This window comes from Ictidomys tridecemlineatus, chromosome 1, assembly GCF_052094955.1.
Source record: "Ictidomys tridecemlineatus isolate mIctTri1 chromosome 1, mIctTri1.hap1, whole genome shotgun sequence".
NCBI lineage: Eukaryota > Metazoa > Chordata > Mammalia > Rodentia > Sciuridae > Ictidomys > Ictidomys tridecemlineatus.
The window spans coordinates 165853280-165865676 of record NC_135477.1 but is presented as its reverse complement, the minus strand read 5'-3'; the positions used below and the strand labels follow the sequence as shown (position 1 = coordinate 165865676).

At 36.6% G+C, this 12397-nt stretch overlaps 1 protein-coding gene across 1 annotated transcript in view; it reads left to right on the top strand.

Moving 5' to 3' along the window:
• Positions 1-12397, top strand: part of Fam114a2 (family with sequence similarity 114 member A2) — a 32468-nt gene that overhangs the window by 9830 nt on the left and 10241 nt on the right. Inside the window, exons 8-10 of the mRNA XM_078051368.1 lie at positions 377-500; positions 4864-4943; positions 11825-11947. Coding sequence (XP_077907494.1) covers positions 377-500; positions 4864-4943; positions 11825-11947 — 327 coding nt within the window. The remainder of the gene's footprint in view (positions 1-376; positions 501-4863; positions 4944-11824; positions 11948-12397) is intronic.

The window sequence follows — 12397 nt, the reverse complement described above, 5'->3', positions numbered from 1 at the left end:
ATCTGCTATTTTTCCTATACCTCCGTCTTTTTTTTTTTAATAACCCCCAGTTTCTTTGGTTTCAGCTGCCAAAAACCTATTGACTTAAGCTGTTAATTTGTATACAGTTAGCTTTTAATTGATTCAAAATGATTTAATGTTCCTCCCTGATTTTAAATTTGTTTTTAAGCACTAATAATTTCCAGATGTCTCTAGCTTTTGTTAGTTTGGAAATACAGATTCTCTCTACCTTTCTGTAATAATTATCCTCTTGTGTTGCTGGTGAGCTCATAGTTCTGACTTCAGTTTGACCTATTGTGTCTTCTCCAGTTGAGAATTGTTTTTTCCTTTTCAGACTCTTACAGTTTTTTTTTTTTTTAATCTTATATACATTTAGGTGAAATCTATACTTAATTCTTTAAGTGGAGAAGAATTAGAGGCACTAAAGTTTGAATTAGAGCAACTCAAAGAAGCATTTTCCCTGGCAGAGTTTTGTGAAGAAGAGGAAGAAGAGAAAAAAGGTAATGTGAAAATTCATTATCTGAATGTAGAGGATGCAGTGTGTTTGTTTGCAGTGGTTTGCCCATGAAATAAATTATTTATTCTCTAATTATACTAGTTTGATTTTACTTTTTTCAGTAACAGTTTTCATGCAGACTCCTTTCTGCAGCCTTTACCCCTGACTGGTTATTGAAATGAGCAAGTCATTCTCATGTCCAGGTCTACTCTTCTTTTCACTGCCAGACTCTTTGGAGCTTCTCCAAGTCTATTTTTTTTTTTTTTTTTTGTGATAATAGGAATTGAACCCAGGACCTCACACATGCTTAGCTATGTCCCAGCCCTTCCAAGTCTAATCTTGCAGAACACATCTCTTGACTCTTTTTTTTTTGTCTTCTTTTTTTTCTTTTTTTTTTTTTTTTGCAGTTAGAGAAGCTCTTGTCAGATTCTTTCCTCAGTTTGTCAGGCCATCCCTATGAGCATCTGTATATCTAGATACTTTACCTATGCTTTTCTGACTTCTGTGACCCCCTAACCCATCTTGAATTGAAGCCTGCAAGATGGCAATTATCCAAAATGTGGATGATACTTTGTTTTTTTATTTTATTTTTACAAATTTTGTCTTAAATTTTAATATTTGTATTCCTTGGGAAATATAGACATTGAAACTATTCATTTTTGTAAAATTATCAGGAAACACGATAGTTTATATATATAGCACAATTTCTAGGCAACTAAATCTTAAGCTCTAAGGGTTGTTTTTAACATTAAACAAATTTTTTTAGTATCTTTATTTTATTTATTTATTTTTTATGTGGTGCTGAGGATCGAACCCAGGGCCTCACGCATGCCAGGCGAGCACTGTACTGCTAAGCCACAACCCCAGCCTCTATTTTTAACATTTTTAGCTGGAAATATTTCTAAGATATATTCTCTACTAACTGACTTCTTTTAGAAAGTGGAGTTAACGAATATAGTTTGCCTTTTCTTGATGAAACACTTAATTATAAACATTATTGAGTAGAAAAATTCTCTCATTGTTCATCAAAACATAAAGGGCTGGTTACCCATGTGGTAGATTAAATCAGTGGTTCACAAAATATGGTCTGTGCATTCTTAAGTCCCTAAGACCCTTTAAGGGAGTTCATGAGTCAAAATGGCATAATAATATCAATATGTAACTTACTTTTAGAAAAATTTTTGTTTTTATTTTTCACTGTTTTGATATTTTATCTTCACTATCATTGAACTTGCTTTGAGTCTCATTTGGTTTTTTATTTTTAATTTATATGAGCAGGAACCCAAACAATTAATCTTATTCAGGTTTCTATTGAGAGAGAAAGATCTCCTAGTGTAGGTTTTAGGGCCTTGTCTATGAGAGGAGGAAAAAAATTGTGTAGATTCTGCATAGATAAAGACTTTTACTCTTTTGTTTCTTTTTGTGTTCTTATTGGGTTCTAAGTCAAGATGTCTGGTTATGTAACATCTCATTAATTATACCTTATTCTGTATAAAGGTACTATTATTGATTAGAAAATGGTTTTTGAAAGCTGTCCTAAGATATTGAGATTGTGGTTTAGCTTAATGAATAAAAAAATGACTTTTTAGGTTAGACTTGGGTTCATATTTACTAAGTCTTGTAACCTTGAGAGATTACTTAACAGTGAGTTTCTGTTTCCCCATTGTAAGAACAGGATCTAATTCCTCTCAGGTTGTTATAAGGGCTCAACTAAATATTACATTTAATGTGTGGCACATTAGTAAGCATCCAGTAAATGATGGCTATTTTTAGGTTCATTATTAGGGAGATATAAATAAAGGGATAAAAATCTGCATTTTAAAAGTCTAACTTAGCAGGAAAGCAGTAACTTGATTTTGATTTGTTCCATTTGACCAAATATGACAGTGTCCAGTTATTTAAGTTATTTGTGCATGCATTAATAGTATTTGTTTAATTTAGTCAACATCTGGCTTTGCATATTATTAGAAATTCTGATCTTTAAACACTAGAGGACTCTAAGGAGTTTTATAATCGAATAGTTTTGTGTCTGTGATACTTTACCCCTGTCTGTTTGCCAGAGATCAGAACTTTGAAGATACAGCAGTGAATTCTAGGACAACATCCCCATCCTCCACTCTGCCTCAGCCCTCCTAAGTGATTTTGATTGAGAATGGAATAGTGTCTTTAGTGTTTAATTATAGCTCAATGAAGCTGTTAAAAATAATGGAGGTTGCAAATAGGAGAGAAAAATCATAGAACCTGGTTTTGGTGATGTTGGTCATCCTCATTTTCCATCAGCATCCCTAGCCCTTGCTCCTGATGTGCCTAATCACTTTACATTAGAGGGAATCATCTTGCTTGGGGAGACTCCAGCCTCTCTCATGAGTCCCTCCAGAGTACTAGCCCTGTCTCTCTTACATCTTTACAGAATTTTATTCTAATGCAACAGCTACTTTTTTATGTTCATTTCCATGGAAAGTATGTGATTGTGATCTCTTAAACATTTTTTTGATCATGAATTTTACCAGCAAAAGTTTATTGATCACTTAGACATTAATATCTATCTTTACACATATACATATACATACATATAAATGTTTATAAATTAAATACATTTAAATACCATGTTATTTACATTCTGAATTATACCCTAAATTAGAATTTTTTAATAGAATAAGATGAGTGTCCATAAATAAAAGCAGATTATTTTTTCCTATAGGCCTTTGGATTATTTTGTGAACCCTTTGAGATACACATTTAGAACTTCTGTGGATTCAGATTCATCCCTGCACCCAAATAATTTAGGGCTTAGTTAGGAAATCAGAAGTCACAGTGGCTATCTGAGAGTCAGATTTTAGATTTTTCATAGCAGGATGTCATTAGGTGTTTAGATGAGTTATGTGGGTTAGTTGTGTCAGTGAGATCAGCTTTTCCCAAGCCATGTTGTACTTGAGATTATTAAATCAATTTAATTCTCAACCTTAAATGCCAGAATGAGGAACAAAATGATAGTGGATGGAGAGAAGAGCCAAGATATATTTCCCCTTCCCTGGGGATTTTTTGGGGAAATACCAGGCATAAAATAAGTAACAATTTGCCCCTGTAAGCCATTGACTGGTGCTTAAGAAATGCTCATAAAGATTTTAAGTGCTTAAAGATTTCTTTACATAAGAATTTTCTTTTACATTTCATGTTGCAGAGGAGCCTTAGGTTGGGCCTCAAAGGGGAGAATGGATAGAATTTTTTAAAATTTCTTTTGGAGTTGCAGGTGGTCAGGATGCCTTTATTTTTATGTAGTGCCGAGGACTGAACCCAGTACCTCACACATGCAAGGCAAGTGCTCTGCCTCTGAGCTACAGCCCCAGTCCTGGGTAGAATTTTGATGGTAGAAAGGGAAAGAGATTCTTGCCATTCACTTAGAGATCTTGATCTTGACTCACGCATTTGTTTGTTTCTCAAATGTAGGTGTTCTATATTCCCATCAGCTGTGACTGGGCTAACTCCAACAGCTTCCTTAACCATCTTTCCAACATTCTGGAATCGCCTGTTCTTTTCACTTCTCAGTGTCCACCATTATATCTTTCCTGGGTCATGGATTTGTACTTCAGCCTTATTTCCCTTTTTGTTCCCCTTCTTATCCATTCTTCACCTAGCAGCCAAAGTAATTCTTCTGTAATTTAAATTTGATCGTGTCTGTTTGCTTAGAAGCATTCAGTGGATCGTAAGTATAGAGTTTGAGTCCCTCATCATGGCTCCAAAAGCCCTTTATTTTCTGGATTTTACTCTCCTTTCTAGCTTCTTAATACTTTTCCTTTTATATTAGACACTTTTACCACTTTAAACTTCTTGCCATGCTTTCTTATATCCCCGGATCTTTGCACTTGTTTTCTCTCCCTGAAACTTTTTCCATTCTCCTTACTAACTGTTCTCACCTTTTGTGACTCAAATTCCATTTCCTTGGAAGCACATGCACAGTATCTGTTTAGTTAGTGCTCTACCTTCACCATTTCTTCATTATGGGATGTAATGCAAAGAACATCGGGAGCAGGAAGGGCCAAGGTTTGACTACTATTGCTGTGCAATCTTGTGGAGATCACTTCATCTTTTCAAGTTCTTGTTCTTAAACTCTAAAATGGGGTAATGACCCCCCCTTTTTTTTACAAGCTTATTCAAAACATTCATTGATGTAATATACATTAAAAAAAAAAAAAAAAGAAGATTCTGTGTAAGCACCGAAACTCCAAGCTCATGTAAATTGCTGCTGCTGCGGCTGCTACTATTGTTATTAATACTACTGCTACTGCTACCACTCCTCTTCCTTCTCACCCTCCTCTTGTTCCTCAGTAGTCTTTCTGGAATGTTTTACACGGGACTTGGTTTTTTAGGGGATGAAGATTTTACCAAAGAGGTAACAGAGCTGTTTTCTCAACTGCACGTCTCCTCCAAACCAGAGAAACTTGCTAGGGTAAGTTGTTTCTTTTTGGTAATTTTTATTATTTTATCTTAAATAATTTAGTAGAAAAGACCATAAGATTATAAATTCTGGCCAGGGGTGTCATCAAAATTAAGGATATATTATCAACATACTCAGAAAAGTGTTCCACACCTTGCTGCCTCCTGTTCTCCCCAGAATGGTGTGCTGAATCTGTATCCACCCCTGCCAACACGTCCTATCCTCACCTGTTATCATTTGGGATGCTTTGCTTATCTGAAAGCTTAATTTAGGCCAGAGTGTTTGTAATTTGAAGTTGACACTACTGACCAAATTTCATGATACCAAAGGGAAAGCCTCTCTTGAGGGCTCATTGATCTCAGGGCTTTGCAGAGATGATGAGTATGACTTGAGGCTGTCATTTCCCAAAGCTCAATGACTCAGATAATGACTATTTAGCATGTGGAAATGAAGAGTCTCAGGCCAAAATCTTAGTCTTTGGTGATGAGTTCTGAGCTGTCTTCAGTACATCTGGAAATAACACTTTATCAAAGCTCAGAGTGAATATGGATCCATTCTTTTCTTCTCTCCTTTATAAAAATAGAATATTCCTTAAAAAAAAATAGAATATTCCTTATTCAGGGGTTTATCTTATGTTTTCTCATGCTTAAAGTTAGGCTATGCATTCCAAAGGCCAAAATGCCCTGGGAATGGATCATGCCCAGTTCCAGTGGATCATGGGCTCCTTCCTGCCTCTACACCCATCTCTTGCAGGCTCGAGAAATGTTTCAGGATTAATCAGCTGGGAGCACACATTGCTTCCTGGCCAGAGGGCTGATAGCCATTCTGTCTTAAGCATACTCATCTTCTCTCCCATACCCCATGGTAAGGAATATGAAGCTTAGTGTTTTATCCCAGTCTCCCATGACCACTGGAAATGTTGTATTCTCCAGGAAAGTTTCACACCATTCTTTTTTTTTTTTAATTGGGTGTTCAAAACATTACAAAGCTCATGACATATCATCTTTCATACATTTGATTCAAGTGAGTTATGAACTCCCATTTTTACCCCAAATACAAATTGCAGAATCACATCAGTTACACATTCACAATTTTTACATAATGCCATATTAGTGACTGTTGTATTCGGCTGCCTTTCGTATCCCCTACTATCCCCCCTCCCCTCCCCTCCCATCTTCCCTCTCTACCTCATCTGCTGTTGTTCAGTTCTCTCCCTTGTTCCCCCCCCTTTCCCCTCACAACCTCTTATATGTAATTTTGTGTAACATTGAGGGTCTCCTACCATTTCCATATGCTTTCCCTTCTCTCTCCCTTTCTCTTCCCCACTCGTCTCTGTTTAATGTTAATCTTTTCCTCATGCTCTTCCTCCCTGTTCTGTTCTTAGTTGCTCTCTTTATATCAAAGAAGACATTTGGCATTTGTTTTTTAAGGATTGGCTAGCTTCGCTTAGCATAATCTGTTCTAATGCCATCCATTTCCCTGCAAATTCTATGATTTTGTCATTTTTAGTGCTGCGTAATATTCCATTGTGTATAGATGCCACATTTTTTTAATCCATTCATTTATTGAAGGGCATCTAGGTTGGTTCCACAGTCTAGCTATTGTGAATTGTGCCGCTATGATCATTGATGTTCACACCATTCTTAAGCAGCTCATGGTCCTCATCTTTTTTTTTTTTTAAGAGAGAGTGAGAGAGGAGAGAGAGAGAGAGAGAGAGAGAGAGAGAGAGAGAGAGAGAGAATTTTTAATATTTATTTTTTAGTTCTTGGCGGACACAACATCTTTGTTGGTATGTGGTGCTGAGGATCGAACCCGGGCCGCACACATGCCAGACGAGTGCGCTACCGCCTGAGCCACATTCCCAGCCCTCGTCCTCATCTTAATTGTAGTTCCTTACCATAGTATTTTCAATCTTGCATTACAGTATTTTTTTATGAAATAATATGAAACATAAATGTTGCAGAAGTAGTATAAGCAATGTTCATGTACCTTTTATGCAGATATACTGTTGGTAACATTTTACCTCATTTACTTAATCATTTCTGCTTACACATACACATGCATGCATGCACACACCCCTCATTTTTGTAACCATTTGAAAGTTGTAAACATCATAGCTCTTTGCTCCTAAATAATTCAATATATATTTCTAAAAAGATATGAATATCTTCTTGCATAGCTAAAGTATAGTTTCCACCTTCAGTAAATTTAATGTGAATACTATACTTTCATTTACTCTGTTGTTCTTATTCCAATTTTGTCAGGTGATTCAGTGATATTCTTCATATCATATATTTTCTTCTGACACCAGAGCCAGTTCATGGTCATGACTTGTATTTATTGTTGTGTACTTTTAATCCCTTTAATCTGAAATATTTTCTCATTCTTTCTTTCTCTTATGACATTGACATTTTTGAAAAATACACACTTCCCTCTCTTTATAAAAATAGAATATTCCTTATTTCTGGGGCTTATCCAATGTTTTCTTTTGCTGGAAGTTAAGCTATGCATTCCTAGGGCCAAACTGCTCCGTAAGGGATGGCCTGTCTTGCCCAGGGTATCAGATTTAAAGGCTCATGATGTCCATCTGCTCCTTACTGATGATGTGTTGTCTGATTTCTCTTTGTAGAATCATAATTTATTTTCATTTGCTTCTAATATGCTTTCTGTGAAGATATACTTTAAGACCCCACAAATATCTTGCTTTTCATCATAATTTCCCTCCTAATTTAGCTTCTATTTATGATTCTTATTGCAACAGTCGTTATTGTGAGGATTGCAAAGTGATATTTTTCTAGCCTCAGCGCACTCTCCACATTTACCAGTATATCTTCATTCTTATCAAGAGCTCTGTCCCCATTTTGTTTTCTTCCTTCCTTTTTTTTTTTTGTCTATTATTGGTATGATTTTGTGGATTTTGACTTTTTTTTCATTGGTTTGCAGTTCAATTCTGCCTCAGTTATTTTTTTTTTGAGAGAGAGAGAGAATTTTTTAATATTTAGTTTTTAGTTTTTGGCGGACACAACATCTTTGTTTGTATGTGGTGCTGAGGATCGAACCCAGGCCACATGCATGCCAGGCGAGCATGCTACCGCTTGAGCCACATCCCCAGCCCAGCCTCAGTTATTTTGATGTTCATATTGTGTCCTTCAGGCTGGCTCCTCTGTGACACGCCCCATCAATTCTTTATTTTCTGGCATAGCAAGATAGTATAGACTCATCTCGTACCCTCCATCTCAGCCCCGAAATTAGCTATTCTTTCAAGAATCCACAGTTCCTTTTTAGTATTATAGATCAAGACTAGTGTCCTCATTGCTATTGAGGTGTCTGTCTCTAGGCTCTGTCAGTACAGCTAGGAGATATACTTAGTTACACACACACATGTATATGTGTAGATACATAAATATGCTCATATGTGTACATTATTTTAGGAATTGATTTCATACTAGTAACTCCAATTTTAATCTGCTCCCACAGGGTTTGTCCTTGCCTTTTCCTAGACCTTTTCCACAGTAAGAACCTTATCTCCTAACAATACTAGCATATATTCTTAATAATTTAATGCATTTCTAATAGTTTCATTGTTTTGCCTATACTATTATAAATCAACCTACAGAACGAATTTGTGATTTGTTTGCTGTCTGTTAGAGTATTAATGTGCTTCCAGAAGTCAAAACTATACAAAAAATATACTCAGAAAAGTGCAATTACCTCCCAAGTCTCTACTACTGCCTTCTTTTTTATATGTTCAGCTTCCTTGTTTTCTGGCTTTTACTTCCTTTTTTTTTTTTTTGTTAAGATAAGCAGATATATTTTCTAATCTCTTTCTTACACAAAAATTAACATACTCTATATGTTCTTTAGCACTCTATTTAACATTGTGCATATGTATTTTCATTAGCTTTTTTTTTTCTTTTTTTTGATGGGGAGGGTACTGAGAATTGAACCCAGAGGAAATTCACCACTGAGCTACATCCCTAGTGTTTTTTTTTTTTTTTTTTTTTTAATTTAAATTTTAAGACAGGGTCTCACTAAGTTGCTTAGGGCCTTGGTAAATTGCTGAGGCTGGCTTCAAACTTATGATCCTCCTGTCTCAGCCTCCCGAGCTGCTGGGATTACAGACATGCACCACTGCATCCAGCTTTTCATACCTTTTTAAAATATGTATATCTTATCTCCTAACATAAATCTTAATTTTTTGAAGTCACGATCTATACATAAATGTAAAATCCCAGCTCTATACCTCTGTAAGTTCTTGTTAGAGGTTCTATGCCATAGGGCAAGGATCCTAAAATGAATGGATGGATATACACTTGTTTTGTAGCCTCGCATGCAACCCTCCCTGGGCTGAGTAATAAAACCTGTGATTCTCTGTTAGAATAACTCTCAAGGTTGTTTGTAAATTCCTATTACCAGGTTACAGCCTTAAATATATTCTGTCTATATAAAGTTAAGTGAATGCTGTCATTCAATGACAGTAAACGCTTCTTGAGAAACCAGAAAACTTTTTTTTTTAAATACCTCTACATTTAATTTTCTTTTTTTTTTCATTAGTTGCTCATGACAATACAATGATCTTGACATATCATACATTTGATTCAAATGGGGTATGAATTCTTATTTTTCCATGTGTACAGGTTGCAGGATCATATTGGTTATACGGCCACGTATATACATACAGCAATACTAGTGTCTATTTTATTCTGTTGCCCTTCCTATCCCCCCTTCCCTCCCCTCCTCTCCTATCACCTCTCTATACCCAATCTACTGTGACTGCTTTCTCTCTCTTTTTTTTCTTCCCCCTCACATCATCATACATGTATTTTGTATAACAAAGAGAGTCTCCTTCCATCTTTCATGCAATTCTCCTTCTCCCTCCCATTCCCTCCCACCTCTCTTCCCTATTTAATGGTAATCTTTTTCTCATGCTCTTCCTCCCTACTCTTATTTTGAGTCACCCGCTTTATATCAGAGAAGACATTCGGCATTTGTTTTTTAGGGATTGGCTAACTTCACTTAGCATAATCTGCTCTAATGCCATCCATTTGCCTGCAAATGCCATGATCTTGTTATTTTTTAGTGCTGTGTAATATTCCTTTGTGTATAAATGCCACATTTTTTTTAATCCATTCATCTGTTGAAGGGCATATAGGTTGGTTCCACAGTCTAGCTATTTTATCTACAAATTACAGAAAGTCAAGTCAGACTTCCCTAAGAGGAGAATTCAATAGCCAAAAACACTGGACAATCAAGGGGCAAGAATGGCTTCAGGCATACTCTATTCAGAAACCTCTATCTTGGCTCTGCTTTATTTTGCTTTGGCTTCATTCTTAAGGATCCTTCCCACATAGTGGTAAAATAACCACTAGCAGTTTCAGGTTGATTTTTTTTGACCCCCATTTGAATAACTCCAATAGAAAGAGTACTTTCCATCAAGCATTTTGAGTACATTGTTTTCAGCAGAGGTAAGGGATGGACATAAGAGTCTAGGAGTTAGCAGCAAGTCAGGGATAGTTAAAAATCACTGGAGTAGAGTGAATGTAGATGCCCAAGAGAGGAAGTAGAGTGAGACATGTAGAAAATAAAGGCAAGAACTCCAGATAATGATGTTTAAGGACTGTCCAAGTAGGATCAGTACATACAAGAGACTAAGGAGGTGTGATTATAAAGATAGGTGGAGAACCAGATGATAGTGGTGTTACAAAAACCAAAGAACTAGAAACCACATTGAGTTTCATTATTAGGAGAATGGATAAATTGTGGTATATGTATAAAATGACATTCTACATAGCAATAAATAAGAATGGGCTGTAAATACACAAAACAACATGGATAAATATAACTGACATTTGTTGTGCATTAAGTAGCCCTACACAAATTAGGGTAAGTGGGCTTTCTGAGGGTGGTAGGAATGTTTTGTATCTTGATCTGATTCTCATTTTCACAGGCATATATACATGTAAACTGTGTGTGTGTGTGTGTGTGTGTGTGTGTGTGTGTGTGTGTGTGTGTGTGTGGTGGTGATTGGACCAAGGATCTGTGCATGCTAGGCAACTGCTTCATCACTGAGCTAAATCCCCAGCCCACATGTAACATTTCTTAAACTGTACTCTGAAGATTTGTACACTTTATTATTGTGGGAACAAATGCATGGAGTACTGCATACATGGCATACATTAAGGGCATCTGAGTGGCAGGCCACTTCCTAGTGCTTGGTGTGTGAGCGGCAGACCTCTTACCCCGTAGGCATATCCCTGGGTGTGAGGCCATGTGTTGCTGTCCCAGGGCTTGCTCCACGGCCTGCTCCTCGATTGGTCACAGGAGTAGAATGAATGTAGATGCCCAAAGAGAGGAAGTGAAGTGAAACATGTAGAAAGTAAAGGTAAGAATGCTAGATAATGATGTTTAAGGACTGTCCAAGTAAGATCAGTACATACAATCACAGTTAGCAAGAAATTGTGTTGGTGGCTGCCTATAATCTGCCTAGCTACTGCCTGAGTATATATCCAGGGTAACTATGCAATAAAATCAGACCTGCTTCCAGCTTGGTCTCTGAAGGTCTTGATTAGTGACTCTGCAACCACAGTCTCCTCAACCCTGTTCCGTGGACCTCCTCGCTGGACGAGAGAGAGCCCACATATTATATGTAAGTTATACCTCAGTTGGAAATAAAAAGCCAAAGAATCAAGGGAATTTTGAAAAGAAATGAGTGTACGTGGTGCCAAGTGTCCACAGTTCTTGCCTAGTAAGATAAGGACTGCAATACTAGATGGTATGCTCAGCTGAGAAAAAGAGTGCTGACTTCCAGGATGCTAATGTTTTCATGGTAGGTGCAGAATAATCTTGGTGAGCTGAATTGAATTGCTGGTGTGCAATAACCTTTCCTTATTTAGGCAAGAAGTACTGCCTATGAATGGATCAGGGCATTTCCGACCACACCATTAGCAAAGAAAGAAGAAGAAGAAAAACAGTCAGAGACAGAAAATACTGAAGAAGTCAATAAAAATTCAATAGAGGTAAACAAAGCAACTAAGTTTTTTTTTTTTTTTAAATAGATTTGAGATGTGGGTATTACAATTGAGGACCCAGTGTCCTTCTGTTTTGTTGAACTGCTATCCATCATTTCAATCTCGTGAAGCCAAATTGTGGTCTCTTAGTTTCAGACACTAGAAGTAACACAGAAGTAAAGAGAGAATGCAAGTAAGCTTGCGCACAAATACAATAAAAGGGTGCATGTGTGTTTGGTCCCAAGGAGAGTTCCCAGAAAGTGCCACCAGATGCTTAATGTAAATCTTTTGGCCAAAACTTAGTCACACCCGACTCTAGGGGAGCCTGTGTTTTTTTAAAATTTTTTAGTCCTGTCTGTAGCTGTAAAAGTACATCACTACTGGGGAAAAAGATGAGAAAGCTTATTAAAGAGCGACTCTACTTTCAAAATATTGAATTATTCAGAATGAAAGAAGCAA